Raw genomic sequence first — 21,913 nt, 5'->3', positions numbered from 1 at the left:
GTGAGTGTTACGGGGTCACTTGCTTCTGCAGCATAACCTAGACCATCCTGACTAATACAGTCGCCCAAGAATTAAAATAAAGATTCTTAGCAAAGGAAGCATTGTAGCAAGGTACACGGTGAAAAACAAACACACTCCGTAGTAAACCAGGCCTTAGACTCACCCGTCTCTTTGAAAGGAATGAGCACGAAGCTGCTGTTGGTGAGCTTGTACTTCGTGAGTAAGACTGGGAGCAAAACCAGCATAAAGATGATCAGAAATATCACCAAATTCAGCAACACCAGGAATCTCAAGAAGGAGAAATAGGACTGAATCCCAGTGCCAAATTTCCCTGGAAAAAACAAACCCGGACATCACTGACCAGGGATATTGATGAACTACACATCACAGATTCAATCAGCCACAAAAGCTGAAGCTGGAGGAATCAGTAGCTGGAAGGAGGAAGAAACATTTTATTTTTTTTTAATTGTTAGCTTTAAGATTAGATCTTCTAGTGTTTTAACTTTTCACCTGCAGATCTACAATTAATCTTGAATTAATCACTTGAGAATGGTATGAGGGAAGGCTCAGTATTTATCTCTTCCTTATATGAATCTCTAGTTGACTCAGCACCACTTATTGGTTGTCTTTTTTGGAAATAATCACCTGACCATGTATGTATGAATCTGTTTCTGAACTCTATCCTGTTCCATGAGTCTACATGTCTATCCTTACACCAATGCTAGACTGTCTTAATTATTGCAGATTTGCAAGACTTGATATATGGTATCTTTCAGCTTTGTTACTTCTCAAGATTGTCTTAGATATCTTTGGTCTTTTGCATTTATATACAAATGTTAGAATTAGTGTTTTAATTTTCACGCACAATCTGCTAAGATTCTGATTGGGATTACATAAAATATATAGGTCAATTTGAGGAGAAGTGACATATTTATAATATTAAGTCTTCTGATCCATGAACATGGTATATTTAGGTCTTCCTTAGTTTTTCTCAATAATACTTTATAGTTTTCTGTGCATAATTATTGCATATGATTCTTTAGATATATTCCTAGATATCTGACTTTTTTTTTTTTTTTTTGACACCAAGTCTCACTCTGTTGCCCAGGGTGGAGTGCAATGGCGTGATCTCAGCTCACTGCAACCTCTGCCTCCTGGGTTCAAGGAATTCTCCCGTCTCAGCCTCCCCAGTAGCTGGGACCATAGGCATGAGCCACCACGCCCAGCTAATTTTTATGTTTTTAGTAGAGACGAGGTTTCACTATGTTAGCCAAGCTGGTCTCAAACTCCTGACCTCAGGTGATCCACCTGCCTCAGCCTCCCAAAGTGCTGGGATTATAGGCGTGAGCCACCACGCCCGGCCCTGACATTTTTGATATTATTGTAAATTGTATCATTTAAAAATTTTCACTTTCTAAATGTTTGTTGTTGGTATATGGAAATACAATTCATTTTATATAGAGACATTTTAACATTAATAATAAACCTTGTTACATTAACATTAATTTTAATAGTTGTCTTTTTAATTATCTACATGCATATCATTGTCATCTGACAAAAAAAATGACATTTTATTTCTTCCTTTCCAATTATTATCCTTCCCCCAGCCCATCCTACTACACTGGCTAGAACTTCCAGGATGATTTTGAGCAGAATCTGTGATAAGCAGCACCTTTTTCTCATTCTCAATCTCAGGGAAAAAGATTTTAATATTTCATCATTAAGTATGTTGTTTGCTGTATAATGTTTATAGGTTTTTAAAATTAAAATTAAGAAAGGTCTTATGTATTTCTTATTTGCTAAAAATGAGAACTGAAGTTTATCAGTGCTTTTTCTGCATCTGTTGGGATGATCATATAATTTTTTTCTTTTATTCTGTTTTGTGGTAAATTACATTGATTGATTTGCAAATAGAAAACCAACCTTCTGCTAGATGATGATTAAATTGCTGAGGATAGAAAGCATTCTGAAGAGCAAGGATGGCTTCTTGTTCTTGGTAGGAGCAAAGAACTTATTACTGGAGACCGAAGATATAAGATACCCACAGTTTTTTGCCACTCTCTAATACTTAGCAATCTGCCAGAGGCAAGAAATTTAATTATCACACCTGCACTTCATGTCAGATGAGCACCTACCCAGCCAAGAAATCACAGGGGTAGAGTAACTGCAGAGAAAATAAAAATCCCGGTTCCCAGGGAGAATCTACCCTCTACCACACAGGCCACTTTCTGAATGAAAATCTCCAGAAAGCCTACCACTTCGCAAGAGAGGGAGCTAGACATAGTGGCTAAAACCTTGGACTCTACATCTTGAATGCCTGGATTCAAACCCTGGTTCTGCCTCACCCTGTCTGAGTGAACCTGGACAAGATCTCAAACTCTCTGAGCCATACAAATGACAAGTACCTAAATGAAAGTTTCCTCTGAAGATTAACTGAAGTAATGAGTAAAGCGCTTAACACAATGCCTGGTTCATAGTAAATGCTCAGTAACAATTAGCTTTTATTATTTTGCTCCAAACATATTACACTTAAATCTCAAGAGAAAAAGTATATGAGTGCATGGTCGAAGTCTTAAGTGAGCCAAGAAGCCTTTTAGAAATATGTTATATTCTCCAAATAAAACAACAATAAAAAGGTAGTTCATTGGATAGATTGCCAATTATATTTTATAGGTCTTAAAATAGTAATAATGGAGACAATCATTTCCTTTATTTATCCTACTACATTCCTTACAAACCTCACAAAGTTTCCATTTTAGCAGTTTTGGGGAGATGTTTGAAAAATGTTTTGCTGTAAAATAGATAATCCTGGCTGGGAGTGGTGGCTCATGCCTGTAATCCCAGAGCACTCTGGGAGGCCAAGGCAGGCAGATCACCTGAGGTCAGGAATTCAAGACCAGCCTGTCCAACATGGTGAAACCCTGTCTCTACCAAAAATACAAAAATTAGCCGGCCTGGTGGCACGTGCCTACAGTCTCAGCTAAGTGGGAGGCTGAAGCAGGAGAATCACTTGAACCTGGGAGGCGGAGGTTGCAGTAAGCCAAGACCACACCATTGCACTCCAGACTGAGCAACAAGAGCGAAACTTTGTCTCAACAAATAAAATCAAATAGATAATCAAAAAAATGTTTAATGTTTCTAATTTTGTATTTTGTTTTTTTTTATTTTCATTTTTATTTTTAGATGAAATAGAGACAGGATCTTACTATGTTACCCAGGCTGGTCACAAACTCCTGAGCTCAAGTGATCCTCCTGTCTCAGCCTCCCAAAGTGCTAGGATGGGGGCATGAGCCACTATGCCCGGCTAATTTTGTATTTTGGCACAACTTCCCATTTTTGCATACCTGCTATGCACCAAATTGTGTCCCCACCCTCAAATTCGTATGGTGAAGTCCTAACCCCCAGTGTCATGGTATTTGGAGATGGGCCTTTGGGAGGTGATTAGGTTTCAATGAGGTCTTGAGAGTGGGGCCCCATGATGGGATTAGTGTCCTTATAAAAAGAGACACCGGACAGTTTGCACTCTTTCTCAGAGCACACTCAAAGCAAAGGTTACGTGAACACAGCAAGAAGGCCTGTTCAAGCCTCCAAAACTATGAGAAAAAAAAGTTTCTGTTTTTTAAGCCATCCAGTCTGCGGTATTTTGTTACGGCAGCCCAAGCCAACTAATAACAATTATTTTAATCCCAAATTCTCACCATTATAGGAAAGTAGGGGTTCGCAGTATTTTCAGGGCCATGGGAACTCTTTGCAGTTTGGTAAGAGTGATGAACCTCGACTCAGGATAATAAGGCTGTTTGTTTATTTATGTTTTTGTTTTGAGACAGGGTCTGGCTCTGTTGCCCAGGCTGGAGTGCAATAGCACAATGATAGCTTACTGCAGCCTCAAACTCCTGGGCTCAGGTGATCCTCCTGCCTAAGCTTCCCCAGAAGCTGGGACTATGGGCGTATAGCACGACATCCAGCTAATTTTTAAAACTTTTTTTGGAGTCGGGCGTGGTGGCTCACACCTGTAAACCCAGCACTTTGGGAGGCCGAGAAGGGCAGATCACGAGGTCAGGAGATTGAGACCATCCTGGCTAACACGGTGAAACCCCGTCTCTACTAAAAATACAAAAAATTAGCCAGGCGAGGTGGTGGGCACCTGTAGTCCCAGCTACTCGGGAGGCTGAGGCAGGAGACTGGCGTGAACCCCTGGGGGCGGAGCCTGCAGTGAGCCGAGATCGCACCACTGTACTCCAGCCTGGGCGACAGAGCAAGACTCCGTCTCAAAAAAATTTTTTAAAAACTTTTTTTTGTAGAGGCAAAGTCTTAAACTTTGTTTCCCAGGCTGGTCTCAAACTCCTGGGCTCACATGATCTTCCCGCCTGTTTCCCAAAATGCTAGGATTACAGGCATGAACCACCGCCTGGCTGGGATAATATTTTTAATAATATGATAACTGTATGTCTGTTTTTATTTTATGCATTGAAATTAAAAGTATAACATTTTAAAAATAATATATTTATGCATAATAATATTTTAATGCATGAAATAATAGTTTACTAATATTAAAATATTATAATTTAATATTATTTTTAAATAGTACTATTTTATGCATTTAATTTAAATTAAATTATTAAATAATTTAATATTTTTAAATAATACTATTTTATTTAATTTAAATGAATAAGATAAAAACAGATATAGTTATCATATTATTTAAAAAATATGTGTGATAGAATGACCTATGTGAGCATCAGTGAGCACCTTTACTGGCACTTCTTTTGAGACACAGTCTCACTCTGCTACCCAAGCTGGAGTGCAATAGTGCGGTCTCGGCTTACTGCAACGTCCACCTCCCGTGTTCAAGTGATTCTCATGCCTCAGCCTCCCAAATAGCCGGGATTACAGGCATGCACTACCATGCCCAGCTAATTTTTTGTAGTTTTAGTAGAGGTGGGATTTCACCATGTTGTCCAGGCTGGTCTCGAACTCCTGAACTCATGATGCACCCACCTTGGCCTCCCAAAGTGCTGGGATTACAGGAGTGAGCCACTGTGCCTGGTCTTCACTAGCACACTAAATAACAAGATCTAGTGGCAAGTCTAATAACGACTAAAATTTCCAAGTAGTCATGGGCATTAACGGTATTCCAAGATAAATACAACAACTAGAAGGGACAGGAAAATATCCACAATTTTTTCCTGGTGACAAAGACACAGGTTCTGCTAAACCTTGCTGTGGTTTGTTGCTCACATTCATCATGGAAAGAAATGCTCAATTTCAGCTAGACCCTAGTGGAAAGGAAGCTGTACTTGCTCCCCAGACACAGAGACTTCTGCGGAGGAGCCTGCAGAGAGGCCAGGGCGGGGTACCTTCTATGCTGCGAATGTCCTCCCGCCACAGCTCCAGGTGGGTCGTCATCTCTCGAGCCTTCTCTAGGAACCTCTTCCAAGACTTGCTGCTATACCGCTTCCACTGGTCCCATTCGGAGAGATACTTCATTTGTGTCTCCTGAATGTCCCTGCATGGAAAACATGATCATGACAATGACAACAGCAGCATCAAGACTCAGCATCCCAGCCTGGCACGGTGGCTCATGCCTGTAATCCCAGCACTTCGGGAGGCCGAGGCAGGTGGATCACCTGAGGTCAGGAGTTCAAGACCAGCCTGGCCAACATGGTGAAATGCCATCTCTACTAAAAATACAAAATTAGCCAAGTGTGGTGGTGGGCGCCTGTAATCCAGCTACTCCAGGAGGCTGAGGCAGGAGAATCGCTTGAACCTGGGAGGCGGAGGTTGCGGTGAGCCGAGATGGTGCCATTGCACTCCAGCCTGGGCAACAAGAGTGAAACTTCATCTCACAAAAAAAAAAAAAAAGAAAAGAAAGACTCAGCATCTCATAAAACCCCAGCTGAAAGGACAGAGAAATGTGTGAGCCCTCATACATTGCTGCAAGGAATATAAAATGCCGCCGCTACGGAAAAAGTTTGGCAGTCCGTCAAAATGTCAAACAGAATAACCATGTGCCATGCAGTTCCACTCCTAGTACATACAAAGAATTGAAAACAGAGCTCTCAAACAAAAACTTGTCATGAGGCTGGGCGCGGTGGCTCATGCCTGTAATCCAAACACTTTGGGAGGCTGAGGCGGGTGGATCACCTGAGGTCAGGAATTTGAGACCAGCCTGGCCAACATAGTGAAACTCCGTCTCTACTAAAAATACAAATTAGCCAGGCATGGTGGTGGGCGTCTATAATCTCAGCTACTTGGGAGGCCGAGGCAGAAGAATTTCTTGAACCCGGGAGGCGGAGTTTGCAGTGAGCCAAGATCATGCCACTGCACTATGTTGGCCAGTCTGGGCAACAAGAGCGAAATTCGGTCTCAAAAAAAAAAAAAAAAAAAAACTTGTCTTGAGTGTTCATAGCAGCATTATTGCTAATAATCAAAAGGTAGAAACAATCCAAATGTCCACTGACGGATAAGTGGATTTTTTAAAATGTGGTCTATCCACACAATAGGATATTATTCAACCTCAAAAAGGAATGACGGGCCAGGCACAGTGGCTCATGCCTGTAATCTCTGCACTTTGGAAGGCTGAGGCAGGAGGATTGCTTGAGCCTGGGGGATCAGGCTGTAGTGAGCTGAGATCTCACCACTGCACTCCAGCCTGGGAGACAGAGCAAGGCCCTGTCTCAAAAAAAACAAGGAGGCCAGGCATAGTGGCTCACACTTGTAATCCCATCACTTTGGGAGGCCGAAGCAGGCAGATCACATGAAGCCAGGAGTTCAAGACCAGCCTGACCAACATGGCGAAACCCTGTCTCTACTGAAAATACCAAAATTAGGTGGGCATGATGGCAGGCACCTGTAATCCCAGCTACTAGGGAGGCTGAGGCAGGAGAATCGCTTGAACCCAGAAGGCAGAGGTTGCAGTGAGCCGAGATGTTGCCATTGCACTCCAGCCTGGGTGACAGAGCGAGACTCGATATCAAATAATAATAATAATAAATTAAATAAAAATAATAAAAGCCAAAAGAAAAATAATATTTTGTGACACATGAAATTCAAATTTCAGTGTCCATAAATATTCCTAGAACACAGCCATGCCAATTCATTTATGAACCATCTGCAACAGCAGAACTGAGTGGTTGCAACAGAGACTGCACAGCCCACAAAGCTGATCCTGAGTCTAGAGGGAAGGCAAACATGCTGACATCCAACAACGACAGCACCCTGTGAGAAGTGCTACAAAAGGGGATGTGGTCAGAGCTCTGGAAACCTGGAGGAGGCGCCCCAAGTCCAAGTTGGTGTTGGAGCAGGGAGTAAGAAGAGCAGGGGAAAGAGAAGGTGCTGGGGCCTGAAGGCAAGAGAGGAAACTTGAGGAATTTGCCAGCCATCCATGGCACATGGCACACGCCTCCACCCTCCCACCAGTCTGTCCTCCTCCATCAGACAGGAAGCTCCTATTAAAGAAAAGGACTTGAACCTTCCATCTAAACAAGCTTCCCAGTGCTCTGCATCGGGTCCTTATCTGTAAGTTGGAGTTAGTAAAGTACCTACCCTTAGATCAGTGGTTCTCAAGTCAGGGCGATTTTGCACACCCCCCAAGGAACATCAGGCAATGGTCTGGGGACATCTTTGATTGTCACAACTTGGGGGAGGGGCACATGCTTCTAGCATCTAGTGGTAGAGGCCAGGGATGTGCTACACATCCTCCAATCCACAGACAGCCCTCCACAACAGAGAACTATCTGGCCCCAAATGTCAATAAGCAAGAGGGCAGCCAGGCGCGGTGGCTCACGCCTGTAATCCCAGCACTTTGGGAGGCCGAGGCAGGCGGATCACAAGGTCAGAAGATCGAGACCATCCTGGCTAACACAGTGAAACCCCGTCTCTACTAAAAAAAAGAAAATACAAAAAATTAGCCGGGTGTGGTGGTGGGCGCCTGTAGTCCCAGCTACTCGGGAGGCTGAGGCAGGAGAATGGCGTGAACCCGGGAGGCAGAGCTTGCAGTGAGCCAAGATGGTGCCAGTGCACTCCAGCCTGGGTGACAGAGCGAGACTCCATCTTAAAAAAAAAGCAAGAGTGCTAAAGTTAAAAAAACCCTCCCTCGGCCGGGTGCGGTGGCTTATGCTTGTAATCCCAGCACTTTGGGAGTCCGAGGCAGATGGATCACCTGAGGCTAGGAATTCCAGACAAGCCTGGCCAACATGGTGAAACCCCGTCTCTACCAAAAATAGAAAAAATTAGCCAGGCATGGTGGCAGGTGCCTGTAATCCCAGCTACTCAGGAGGCTGAGGTGGGACAATCGCTGGAACCCGAGAGGCGGAGGTTGCAGTGAGGCAAGATGGCACCACTGCATTCCAGCCTGGGCGACAGAGTGAGACTCCGTCTCAAAAATAAATAAATAAAATAGACCAGGTGTGGTGGCTCATGCCTGTAATCCCAGCTCTTTGGGAGGCTGAGGCGGGTGGATCACCTGAGGTCGGGAGTTTGAGACCAGCCTGACCAACATGAAGAAACCCTGTCTCTACTAAAAATATAAAATTAGCCAGGCATGATGGCGCATACCTGTAATCCCAGCTACTCTGGAGGCTGAGGCAGGAGAATCACTTGAACCCGAGAGGTAGAGGTTGCGGTGAGCCGAGATCACACCATTACACTCCAGCCTGGGCAACAAGAGCGAAACTCCATCTAAAAATAAATAAATAAAATAATAATAATAATAATTTGAAAACCTTGCCTCAGAGGGTGGAGTGGGAATTAAAGGAAATAAAGAGCTCAGAATAACAACTATTAGCAATTAGAATTATCCTTCCTGGCCGGGTGCGGTGGCTAAGCCTATAATCCCAGCACTTTGGGAGGCCAAGGCAGGCGGATCACCTGAGGTCAGGAGTTCGAAACCAGCCTGACCAATGTGGTGAAACCCTGTCTCTACTAAAAATTACAAAAATTAGCCAGGCATGCTGGCGGGTGCCTGTAATCCCAAGCTACTCAGGAGGCTGAGGCAGGAGAATTCCTTGAACCTTAGGCAGGGAGGTTGCAGTGAACCGAGATCGTGCCATTGTACTCCAGCCTGGGCGATAGAGCAAGACTCCGTCTCAAAAAAAAAAAGAATGATCCTTCCTGTATCCTTTTCTTTGCCACTTTCTTTTTTTTTTTATTTTTTATTTTTTATTTTTTATTTTTTGAGACAGAGTCTCACTCTGTCGCCCAGGCTGGAGTGCAGTGGCACGATCTCGGCTCACTACAACCTCTGCCTCCTGGGTTCAAGCAATTCTCCTGCCTCAGTCTCACGAGTAGCTGGGATAACAGGCGCCCACCACCACGCCTGGCTAATTTTTGTGTTTTTAGTAGAGATGAGGTTTCACCATATTGGCCAGGCTGTTCTCGAACTCCTGACCTCAGGTGATCTTTGGCCTCTCAAAATGCTGGGATTACAGGCGTGAGCCACTGCATCCAGCCTTCTTTGCCACTTTCTAGGGATTCACTGGTAAACCAGATAGACATGGGCCCTGCTCTCATGAGTCTGTTATTTTCATTTTTCCAGTGAGCCTGGAAGTCCCTTGATGGAAGAAAATATGTCTCTCTCTTAGGTGTGGCAGAGTTTGGTATAGAGCAGTAATAGTTTATAAGAATTCAAAATCTGTGAATCTGAAAGAGTGGGAAATAAAATACATTATTTATTTATTTGCTTTTTAAATAAATCGATATATGGAACGCTTCATGAATTTGTGTGTCATTCTTGCTCAGAGGCCATGCTAATTTTCTCTGTATCGCTCCAATTTTAGTATATGCGCTGCCCAAGGGAGCACTAAAATACTTTTTTTTTCCTTTTTTTTTGAGACAACGTCTCGCTTTGTCACCCAGACTGACGTGCAGTGGCGCCATCTTGGCTTGCTGCAGCCTCAACCTCCCGGGCTCAGGTGATCCTCCCACCTCAGCCTCCTGAGTAGCTGAGACTACAGGAGTGCACCACCATGCCCAGCTAAATTTTGTAATTTTAGTAGAAACAGGGTTTCACTACATTGCCCAGGCTGGTCGCGAACTCCTGAGCTCAAGTGATCCACCTGCCTCAGCCTCCCAAAGTGCTGGGACTACAGGTATAATCCACTGTGCCAGCTAAAATACATTTATAAAGTCTGAATATTTTTTGAGAATACAAGACCACCCAAATTAAAAATAAAACCAAAGATAACATATTCTCAAACCTACAAGGTACAGTGTATCATCCAATGTGTCATTTTGTTTTGCTATTTTTTTCGTAGAGACAGGGTCTTACTCTGTCACCCAGGGTGGAGGGTAGTGGCACAATCATAGCTCACTGCAGCCCTCCTAGTCCTGGGCTTGAGTGATACACCTGCCTCAGCCTTCTAAGTAGCTGGGACTATAGGCACACATCACCACACCCAGCTAATTTTTCTATTATTATTATTTTATTTATTTATTTATTTATTTATTTTGTAAAGACAGGGTCTTGCTATGCTGTCCAGGCTGGTCTAGAACTCCTGCTGTCAAGCAATCCTCCTGTCTCAGGCTCTCAAGGTGCTGTGATTACAGGCATGAGCCACTTTGCCCGATCCTTCTAATGCATTTATGCTACTGAACCTGTGGGGGGCAGTAATTTGAGAGTTAAGCAGAAATAACCACCTCTGTCATTACACCAGGTCAATGGGAAAATTATGTTTTAAATTCTTCAAGAATAGGGGAGATGGCAAGCTACCACCCAAATCCATTCTCTCCTTCTCTGGCACTAGCTGGAGACACTTCCCAGCCTTCCTGGCAGTTAGGTATGACCATGTGGCTAAATTCTCTCTGGTAGAAATGTAAAGAAAAGTGATATGTGCACCTTTCAGACTTGGCTCTTAACCCACTCCCAAAACTCCCGATTACTCAATGAATGTGTGAATGCCCCATGGCCATGTGACTTTACAGCTCTTCCCATTAGCGGGAGGAATCTTTTCCCACCCATTGAATCTGGACTGTGATCTGGTTAGACCACAGACTGCAGTAGGAGGGAAGCTGAGCTGGTTCTAAGCCTAGTCTCAGGAGGTTCTGCAGGCTTCTGATCCTCTCTTAGGCTCCAGCTGTTGCCACGCAAACAAACCCAAGCTATCCCGATGACTCCATGTGATCATCCCAGCTGAAGCCACCCCAGACCAGCTTACAGCCAGCTGATTCCCAGCCTAGATCAGCAGAGACACCTCCTCAACAACAGCCGACTATGGATAAAGATTCAGCCGAACTGAAACTAGAAGGATTTGTCCAGCTGACTGGTAGACTTGAGAAACTATTGTTTTAAGCTACTCAGTTGTGGGGTGATTTATTCTGCTGCGTAGCTAACTGGTATACTCATACTGCAAACTCTTTCTTTTTGCACTGCTTGGTTGCAGACAAAAATGAGGCTTTAGGGGTATGCAGAGCCACAAGATGGAAAGAGCCTGGGTCTCTGAATGGCTGCAAAGTCCCCCACTCACCTGAACCTAGTACTTTATGCTAGCAAGAAATAAACTTCTGCCAGGCACGGTAGCTCATGCCTGTAATCCCAGCAGTTTGGGAGGCCAAGGTGGGCGGATTACCTGAGGTCAGGAGTTCAAGACCAGCCTGGCCAACATGGCGAAACCCTGTCTCTACTAAAAATACAAAATTAGCCAGGCATGGTGGCACATGCCTGTAATCCTAGCTACTCAGGAGACTGAGGCAGGAGAATTGCTTGAATCCAGGAGGTGGAGGTTGAGGTGAGCTGAGATCGTGCCGTTGCACTCCAGCCTGGGCAACAAGAGTGAAACTCTGTCGGAAAGAAAGAAAGAAAAGAAAGAGAAAGAAAGAAAGAAAGAAGGAAGGAAGGAAGGAAAGAAAGGAGGGACGGAGGGAGGGAGGGAGGGAGGGAGGAAGGAAGGAAGGAAAGAAAGAGAGAAAGAGAAAAGAAGGAAGGAAGGAAGGAAAGAAAGAAGAAAGAAAGAAAGAGAAAGAAGGAAGGAAGGAAAGAAAGAACGAAATTTCTTTTTTTTTTTTTTTTTTTTTGAGATGGAGTCTCACTCTGTTCCCCAGGCTGGAGTGCAGTAGCGCAATCTCGGCTCACTGCAAGCTCCGCCTCCCGGGTTCACGCCATTCCCCTGCCTCAACCTCCAGAGTAGCTGGGACTACAGACGCCCGCCACCATGCCTGGCTAATTTTTTGTATTTTTAGTAGAAAAGAGGTTTCACCTTGTTGGCCAGGCTGGTCTCGAACTCCTGACCTCAGGTGATCCACCCACCTCAGCCTCCCAAAGTGCTGGGATTATAGGCGTGAGCCACCGCGCCCAGCCTGGAAAGAAACTTCTAATATGTTGAGTATGTTTGGGTGTCTTTTTTTTTTTTTCTTTTTTAAGGCTAGTCAAGTGAAGCAGTAGGAGTAGAGAAGAAAATTCGGGTATCTTTGTCAAAGAGGCTTAGCTTACCCTAAGGAATAAAATTTTAATTATATGAGCTCTTCAGGGAATGCATTTCATGCACAAAACGTACCTCTGGGCCATAACATACACAATGCAGGTTCCAGGTGGCTAGTGAACAAACCTTAGTCTCCGCTTCTCAGAGATGTTCAGTGCATAATTTCGAAGAGATTGGCCGCTGAGGTTTTCAGCGATTCTGTCCTCCAGCTGGGAGCTGTAAGAGTCGGTTGGCTTTAGCAAAGTACCGCTTTGCTTGTCGCGGGAATGGACAGTCGTTCTCCTGCGTGCAATGGACCGGTAGCTTGGCAATTCTTGGAGGAAGTTCACCGGTGGAGAGGAAAAGCAACTGGAGTCTAGAGAGAGGTTCTCTATGTAAAAGAAAAGAAAGTCATCATTCATTCCAGTGAGTTCGGAAACCAAGCAGGAAACTTGGATCTTGTACATCATCACTGAACCTTGCAGATAGTTACTAGCCTGGGTCAGTGACAACAGCATTTTGATCTTATTTTATTTATCACAGTGGTGCTCAGGACAATGAAATCATTTGCAGATGGGCTCACTTTCTGCAGATGCGTTTGCAGACGTGCTTTAAATTGCACAATATCTGATATTCAGTGTTTGGCTGCAGACACTAGCTAAAAGCATGGCCTTGGGCAAGTTATCTAAACTTGCCCAAAGTTTTAAATATTTTAAATATTTGTCAAATGGGGCTAGTAATATTTGCTCCAACTTCCTCCCACAGTGTAGGGTATAGTAATGTATTCAATAAAACTCTAAAAAGCATAAAGTATACCATGCAAATGCATGGCAACAACATCAATAACAATAATAATAGCATTTCCTGTGTGTCAGGCATGGTGTTAAGAGCTTCACACATATTCATGGGATCTGGGCTGGCTCCTGATCTGCTTGGACCAACAGAACACAGCAGAAGTGATGCTGGGCCAGTTATAAGCCCAGCCTTAGGAGGTCTTGCAGACTTCTGCTTCTCTCTGGAGCCCAGCCAGAACAAGCCTGAGCTAGCCTGCTGGAAGATAAGACTATGTGGGATGACTGCCCCAGCTGAGGCCACTCCAGACCAGTCTTCAGCCAGCTTGACCGCCCTGCTAACCACAGACACTCAGAATGAATGACATTCCTAATTTGCTTGCATTTAGAGAGCTGGTGATTGGGCGCACTGCAGACAAAGCCAGGGTTGACTCCAAAACCCTTATCGTTTCTATATCAGGCCAGAGCCAGAAGCCAAGCTTTGCTGTGTCTTGGGCAGCAGGCTAAGGCAGGTGGGCTTTCTGCTTAAGGGGAGGGAAGCTACCTTCAAGATGGGTTTTATCCCTGATCAGATTTTAGTTGCAGGAAGATCACTCTGAGTGGAGACAGACAGGACTCAGGGAGAAGAGGGGGCAGGCAGCCATAATTACCTAAGCAATTACCCCTATGCAGCAAAGCTTCTATTCAGCAAAGCTTCATGATCGATGCTAAATGATTGAATTTGGATCCCCACTCTGTCACTTATTAGCTGTGTGTCTTTGTGAAAGTTACTTAACCGTTCTAAGCCTCAGTTTCCTCATCTCAAATATTCATTCAACAACTCTATCTACCATGTGTCATATCTGGAGCTAAGGGAACTGCAATGAACAAGGCAAGTGCCCTACTCACATGGCAGTTATATTCTGAGATGGGGGAGAGGGATATCAAATAATAAACAGGCAGTAAATATTATGCCAGGAAGTGATAAGTGCAATGAAAAAAAAAAAGAACAGCGTGGTGTCAGGGGACAGAGGTGATATGAGGGGGGTGAACTGTTTTTGATAAGGTGGGGTCAAGTATGGTCTCTCTTTATTTTTTTTTTTTTTTGAGACGGAGTCTTGCTCTGTCACCCAGGCTGGAGTGCAGTGGCGCGCGATCTCGGTCTCTCTTTAAAGATGACATTTAGCTAAGGCTGAATGAAGGGAAGGGTTGAGACCATTGGATATTTGGGGAAAAGCACCCCAGGCAGAGGGAGCCCATAAGTGGAAAGGCCCAGCAGCAGGAGAGTGTGTAACAGGTTGGAGGAAGAGTGAATGAGCAAGAACCTGGTAGGCGGTTTCATTGGTGGCCTCCAATGAGTCACACTGGCCCTCTGCTTGGTCCCCTCCTTGAATCTGCACAGGACCTGTGCTTGCTTTAACCAAAGGACTCAATGGTAGTAATGCTCTGCCATTTCCAGCCCAAAGTCATAAGAAGGCCTTTCAGTAGCCACTTCTGTGTTCTTGGGCCAGGGTTGCCTGGTAGGAAGTCCAACTACCTAGGACAATGAGGTGGAGAGGAAGAGTCCCTAAGCCTACAAAAAGAACCAACAACCTGGGTGACTGCAAGAACCAAGGCCCCAGGCTTGTGTCTTCAACCCCCTGGGACAGCCAGACACGGTGGCTCACACCTGTAATCCCAGCACTTTGGGAGGCCGAGACAGGCAGATCACCTGACGTGGGGAGTTCAAGACCAGCCTGGCCAACATGGTGAAATCCCATCTCTACTAAAAATACAAAAAAAAAAAAACTAGCTGGGCGTGGTGGCACGCGCCTATAATCCCAGCTACTCAGGAGGCTGAGGTAGGAGAATAGCTTGAACCTGAGAGGCAGAGGTTGCAGTGAGCCAAAATTGGACCACTGCACTCCAGCCTAAGCGACAGAGCAAGACTTTGTCTCAAAAAAAAGCAAAACAAAAGAAAACAAAAAAACCCCTGGGGCATCCTCACCAGGCATCGCCATGATGAGGCCATCTTGGGTGCTCCAGCCCCAGCAGACATCCCAGGCAGCAGTGCAAGCGGGCTCCCCCGTGCCCTGCATCGTCCCTGATGCACAGAATCAGCAGAAATAATAACATGGCTTAAGCCAGCACGTTTGGAGCAGTGTATTGAGCAACGATAGGTATTTAGGACAGGGAGAATGGAAACGCTGAAGTCAGAAGGGTGGCTGGGGTTGAACCAAGTCGGGCTTTGTAGACTGTGGCAGGACCTTGGGATGTCGTGCTTTGACTGCGTTTTAAAAGGTCACCCTGGGCCGGGCACGGTGGCTTACGCCTGTAATTCCAGCACTTTGGGAGGCCAAGGCAAGGGGATCACCTGAGGTCAGGAGTCCGAGACCAGCCTGACCAACATTGAGAAACCCCGTCTCTACTAACAATACAAAATTAGCTGGGCACGCTGGCGCATGCCTGTAATCCCAGCTATTTAGGATCGCTTGAACCCAGGAGGTGGAGGTTGCAGTGAGCCAAGATCGTGCCATTGCACTCCAGCCTGGGCAACAAGAGCGAAACTCCGTCTCAAAAAAAAAAAAAAGGTCACCCTGGAGGCTGCAAGGGCAAGGCTGGGGTCAGGACTTGCTACACAGCCTGTTTATGAACATTAAAGGGGATCACATGGGTAGAAGGTCCTAGGCAGTGCTTGGCACACACAGAGCTCCATAAAGGCACCAACCGGATGAGGATGGGCAGGGGCAGGGCCAGATGGGGACCGGTCAAGGCCTGGCTCTGACACTGTAATCTTTGCCTTTCTCGGATAGGCAAGTTCAGACACAATGGAGCAGCTGTCCCACTGTAGATGACACACGGACACGTGGCTGGGGCCCTGCCAATCGTCATGTGCAAGTCTACGAGCCTCACCCCTCCTTCTACCTCCCTGTCTAGCACACCCTGAGGATATGACACACTTCCATTAGTGGCAGTGGCTCCCTAGAGCCAATATGAGGGTAGGGCAGGTGTGGCCCCTGAAAAGGAAAAGGGTCTAAGCCCTGCATGGAGGCTACCCTCCCGCTAGCAGAAACAAAGAGCTATTATTAACCACAAACAAAGGTCTTTGAATATAGAACAGCACGGACCTACTGAATATTCAACAGCTGTGGGGTCAGGGGCCCCAGGCTGGAGCCTGGGTTGGTTTAAAACACTGGCCTGTCATCCACCAGCCAAGCCACCCCAGGAGAGACCACAGCTGCCTCAGAGTCACATTTTTCTCATCTCGGGAATGGAGGATCTAACACCATGGGCCTCATCAGCACGATGGTGAGGAAGGAGTTGCAAACAACATGAACAACACTGGCTAAGATTTATTGAGTACTTGCCTACCTTGTACCAGGCTATTTAAAAGATTTAACATGTGGGCCGGGCGTGGTGGCTCACGCCTGTAATCCCAGCACTTTGGGAGGCCAAGGCAGGTGGATCACCAGGTCAGGAGATCGAGACCATCCTGCTAACATGGTGAAACCCCGTCTCTACTAAAAATACAAAAAATTAGCCAGGCATGGTGGCGGGTGCCTGTAGTCCCAGCTAACTCGGGAGGCTGAAGCAGAAGAATGGCGTGAACCCAGGAGGCAGAGCTTGCAGTGAGCCAAGATCGTGCCATTGCACTCCAGCCTGGGCGACAGAGCAAGACTCCATCTCAGAAAATAAATAAATAAATAAATAAAATAAAATAAAGTATTGAACATGCATCGTCACACTTAATACTCCAAACTACGCTTTGGAGAGAATTATCCCCATCGTGCTGGTGCGGTCTCAGCTACTTTGGGAGGCTAAAGCAGGAGGATTGCTTGAGCCCAGGAATTCAAGACCAGCCTGGTCAACATAACAAGACTCCGATTCCAAGAAAAACAAAAAAAACCCCAAAAGACAAACAAAAGAATTATCTCCATGTTACAGATTAATAACTGAGGCTCAGACAATTAGTAAGTGCTGCTTGCTCACACAGTAAGTGTTGGAACTAGAAACCCATCACAGGTTTATCAGACCCCAGAGCTGTAGTATTCACCATGAAAAAATTCAGGGGGCCATGGATTTAAAAGTGCTTTGTAAATGTTAAAATACTATATAAGCCGGGCACGGTGGCTCACGCCTGTAATCCCAGCACTTTGGGAGGCTGAGGCAGGTGGATCACTTGAGGTCATGAGTTCAAGACTCACGTAGATGAGTCTTGGCCTGGCCAACATGGTGAAACCCTGTCTCTACTAAAAATACAAAAATTAGCCAGGCATGGTGGCGGGTGCCTGTAATCCCAGCTACTCAGGAGACTGAGGCAGGAGAATTGCTTGAACCCAGGAGGCGGAGGTTGCAGTGAGCCGAGATCACGCCACTGCACTCCAACCTGGGCAACACAGCAAGACTCCACCCTAAAAAATACATACAAATATATAAATAAAAATAAAAATAAAAATAAAATTCCATACAAATCAACTAGGTAATTATCCTGTTTTTCATATACCACCTACCCCCTCCTAGGAAGAACTGTCCTGATTTTTCCTCTTTAGACACTCCAGGGAAGTTCCTCAACTTCAAACAAAAAATGTCATAACCATGTCTTTGAACACAGGCATCATTATTTTTATAACTAGGATCCACCCCCTCTTGTTTGCATATAGGAACACACACTTTTCCCAGCACGACGTCACCTCATTTCTCACGCCAACCTGCAGAGGTAAACACCGAGGGCTTCACTGCCCTGGTATTTTTTTTTTTTTTTTTGAGACAGGGTCTTGCTCTATTGCCCAGGCTGGAGTATAACCTGAACTCCTGGGCTCAAGCGATCCTCCCACCTCAGCCTCCCAAATAGCTGGGACTACAGATGAACACCACTACACCTGGCTAATTTTTTTCTTTTTTTTCAGTTTTTAGTAGAGACAGGGTCTTGCTTTGTTGTCTAGACTGGTCTCAAACTCCTGGGCTCAAGTGAACCTCCCACCTTAGCCTCCCAAAGGGCTGGGATTACAGGCATAAGCCACCACCCCTGGCCTGCTGTGGCTTTCCAACAGGGAAACTGAGGCCCAGGCATGGTGACTTGCCCAAAGCTTGAGTGTCAAGATAGACTCCTGATTTTACCACAGGTCATTTCACCACTTAGAGCCTTGATGTCCTTCTCATCCTTAAGGAATAAGATCGTCTCATTACAGTTATTGTCAGACATTCTACTGAATTGGTCCAGCCAAGAGCCTTGCTGTTGGGATGGCCACTGTAGTCCTGTGGTCAGCGTGGGCCGCTGTTGACCATCTGCACAGGAGCGGGTAGCATATTTCAGATATTGGGGTGCCTCTATCTAAGAATGCCTAGAACTTCTTGGTCACTGGAGCCAGATTTCAGCAATTAGGAGATTATTACTTAGGTAGGAGGATGACTGGGTAATTCCAGGAGACATGAGGGAGCAGGGCCAGGCATAGCCAATTTTTCTGCCATATACTATTCTTCCAGGTTAAGGACAAAGTCTCTCTGAGGCTTAAAAGCGGTGTCTTGCTCATAGAAGGCCCTCCATCCAGGCTGGGCACTGTGGCTCACACCTGTAATCCCAGCACTTTGGTAGGCCAAGGCAGGTGGATTACCTGAGGTCAGGAGTTCAAGACCAGCCTGACCAACATGGTGAAACCCCATCTCTACTAAAAAAATACAAAATTAGCTGGGCGTGGTGATGCATGCCTGTAATCCCACTACTTGGGAGGCTGAGGCAGGAGAACCACTTGAACCCAGGAGGCGGGGGTTGCAGTGAGCTGAGATCACTCCATCACACTCCAGCCTGGACAAGAACAGCGAAACTCCAACTTAAAAAAAAAAAAAAAAAAAGCAGCCCTCCATCTGAAGAATGAATGAATGAATGAATGAGCAGTGGCAGAGGCAGATACATCTGGAGAGCATCCTGAGGACCTTTCTTGGCAACTTTTCCCACAGGAGACCACATTCTACCAACAGGCATGAACCCTCCCACGATGTGGGCACCAGCCAAGTATGATCTAAATGGCACTAAAACCACCACCAGCTTCCCCCGCGTTCTAGCCAAGAAAGTTGCCCAACCGTATTTGGTGCTGAGTTCACAGCAGGGGTTTGTTTCCCACACAAAGTATCATGGAAACTCTAGGTAAAAAGGGACCTTGTAGGTCACTGAATCCAGGCCGCTCACCAGCTGCTATGGGAATTAGTTCTGTTTGACAACTTGCATGGATCCTCTCTCTGTGCCAGACTCCAGACTGGAGGTTGGGACTCTGGAGAAGACGAAGACTTGCTCTGTGCTTTGATGAGCTTTTGCTCACTCCTTCAAACACCACATAGCTCCTAAGTGCCCACTCCACCGCACTCACTCACCCCTGTTACTACTCCATCCTTTTTGTGTTGTTTGTTTAAGACAAGGTTTTGCTCTGTTGCCCAGGCTGGAGTGCAGTGGTGCCATCATAGCTCACTGCAGCCTTGATCTCCCAGGCTCAGGCAATACTCCTCGCCTCAGCCTCCTGAGTAGCTGGCACCACAGGTGTGCACCACTACAGCCAGTTAATATGCATATATTTTAGTATAGATGAGGTCTCGTTATGTTGCCCAGGCTAGTCTCAAACTTCTGGGCTCAAGTGATCCTCCCACCTCAGCCTCCCAAAGTGCTGGGATTATAGGTGTGAACCACCACACTCAGCCTAGTCTGTCCTTTTTAATTGTTTACTTGTGTGTTGTCTCTGACTCTATAACCTCTATGAAGGCAGGGACCTTGTCTCTTTCTGTCACTGCTGAATTACCAGGGTCTAGCACAGAGCCTGGTACAGGACAGATGCTTAATAAATACCTCCTAAGTTGAATGAATGAATAATTCAGGAATGAATGAATTTGGTGCTGAGGATACAAGATACGTTAGACCACCCACCAAGCCAACCAAAGTACTTTACATACCAGGAAAGAAAGGGTGTCAAAAAAATGAGTAAAATATTTTAGGAATTTAAGCCTTGAATATTATTCTTTTCTATACGAATGATGTATTTTTTTCACAATATAAAATGTTTTGTTGTTTTGTTTTGTGTTTTGTTTTTGAGACAGGATCTCACTCTGTCACCCACGCTAGAGCGCAGTGGTGCCATTTCCACTCACTCTGCCTTCCAGGCTCAGGCAATCCTCCGGCCTCAGCCTCCCAAGTAGCTGGGACTACAGGTGTGTGCCACCACACCTGGTTAATTTTTTGTATTTTTTGTAGAGATGGGGTTTTACCGTATTGCCCAGACTGGTCTCAAACTTTCAGACCCAAGCAATGCACCTGCTTCCACCTCCCAAACTATTGAAATGACAGGGGTGAGCCACCGCACCTGGAACAAAAATAATTTAAAGGGTAAAAAAAGCTGGCAAAAAATATTGACTGAGATGTTGACCATATATCACATTCTTCCTATTTCAGGTACTTTACACAAACCAACCCTATTAGAAATGTGCTTTGCTTTTTTTTCTCATGGAATGATAAAATGTCATACACGCACACACAATCTGATATTACCAATAAGTCAATGTAGGTATCAATCTCAAAACATTATGGACTTCTTTTCACCTGAATTGTTTTTATTTTTTGTTTTTGCTCTTGAGACAGAGTCTTGCTCTGTCACCCAGGCTGGAGTGCAGTGGTGCAGTGGCGCAATCTCGGCTCACTGCAACCTCTGCCTCCCGGGTTCAAGTGATTCTCCTGCCTCAGCCTCCCAAGTAGCTGGGATTACAAGCGTGCACCACCACACCCGGCTAATTTTTTGTATTTTTAGTAGATACGAGATCTCACCATGCTGGCCAGGCTGCTCTCAAACTCTTGGCCTCAAATGATCCACTTGCCTCGGCCTCCCAAAGTGCTGAGATTATAGGCATGAGCCACCATGCCTGGCTGAATTGTTTTTATTTTGGATGTTAAGTGGAGGTAGGGTGTCCAGATAATCTGTGCTTACAGCTACTAAAGGGTCTTAACCCAAGAATTCATAAAGCCCAGACTCAGCCGGGCGCGGTGGCTCACGGCCAATCACCTTTGTGATTACACGCCTGTAATCCCAGAATTTTGAAAGGCCAAGGCAGGCGGATCACGAGGTAAGGAGATCGAGACCATCCTGGCTAACATGGTGAAACCCCGTCTCCACTAAAAATACAAAAAATTAGCCGGGCGTGGTGGTGGGCGCCTGTAGTCCCAGCTACTCGGGAGGCTGAGGCAGGAGAATGGCCTGAACTTGGGAGGCAGGGCTTGCAGTGAGCCGAGATGGCACCACTGCACTCCAGCCTGGGCGACAGGGTGAAACTCCGTCTCAAAAAAAAAAAAAAAAAAAAGTCCCCGAACTCTAGTTGAAGCTGCTGTGACATGTCAATCAAGTGCAAGAAGCCCTCCAAAGCCAGGGGCTGATCACTGCCCTGCTCCTGGAAAGACCACCTACCCATCCATCCATTCACTTATTCACCCACCACTCAGTCACTCAGAAACATTTACTGAGCAACTATCACCACTCAAGCACTATTCTAGGACTACAATATAGCCTTGAACACCACACACTATTTCCCTGCTTTTATGAAACTTACATTCTATTTGGTGGAGACAGACATTGAACAAGTAAAAACAATGTATTTCAGATGTTGATAAGTGCATGGAGAAAAATAAGTCAGGGGTCCGGGCATGGTGGCTTACCCTTTGTTGGGCTTCAGCAATGAAGGGCATGTTCTATATCTGCACTGTCCAATACAGTGGCCACTGGCCACATGGGACTAATAAGCAAT

General features: G+C 45.6%; 1 protein-coding gene and 1 non-coding gene across 7 annotated transcripts in view; both read right to left on the bottom strand.

Annotated features, from left to right (window-relative positions):
- The window catches only part of TMC7 (transmembrane channel like 7), a 78,732-nt gene that overhangs the window by 41,524 nt on the left and 15,295 nt on the right, over positions 1–21,913 (bottom strand). For 3 of the 6 annotated variants that reach the window (XM_054453672.2, XM_054453674.2, XM_054453671.1), the window contains exons 2-4: positions 12,540–12,783; positions 5,358–5,506; positions 164–331 (exon numbers count right to left, since the gene is read on the bottom strand). In XM_054453672.2, coding sequence (XP_054309647.1) covers positions 164–331; positions 5,358–5,506; positions 12,540–12,783 — 561 coding nt within the window. Of the gene's footprint in view, positions 1–163; positions 332–5,357; positions 5,507–8,556; positions 8,680–12,488; positions 12,784–21,913 lie in introns of those variants that run through there. The other 3 variants (XM_063654564.1, XM_063654563.1, XM_054453675.2) reach the window with 3 other exon arrangements.
- On the bottom strand, positions 9,694–9,800 carry LOC129016459 (U6 spliceosomal RNA). The gene has a single exon (XR_008494847.1). It is a non-coding gene; the product is annotated as a U6 spliceosomal RNA (small nuclear RNA).

Source organism: Pongo pygmaeus, chromosome 18, assembly GCF_028885625.2.
Source record: "Pongo pygmaeus isolate AG05252 chromosome 18, NHGRI_mPonPyg2-v2.0_pri, whole genome shotgun sequence".
Classification (NCBI taxonomy): domain Eukaryota; kingdom Metazoa; phylum Chordata; class Mammalia; order Primates; family Hominidae; genus Pongo; species Pongo pygmaeus.
The sequence above is the reverse complement of the archived record's forward strand: the minus strand, read 5'-3'. Positions and strand labels throughout refer to the sequence as shown.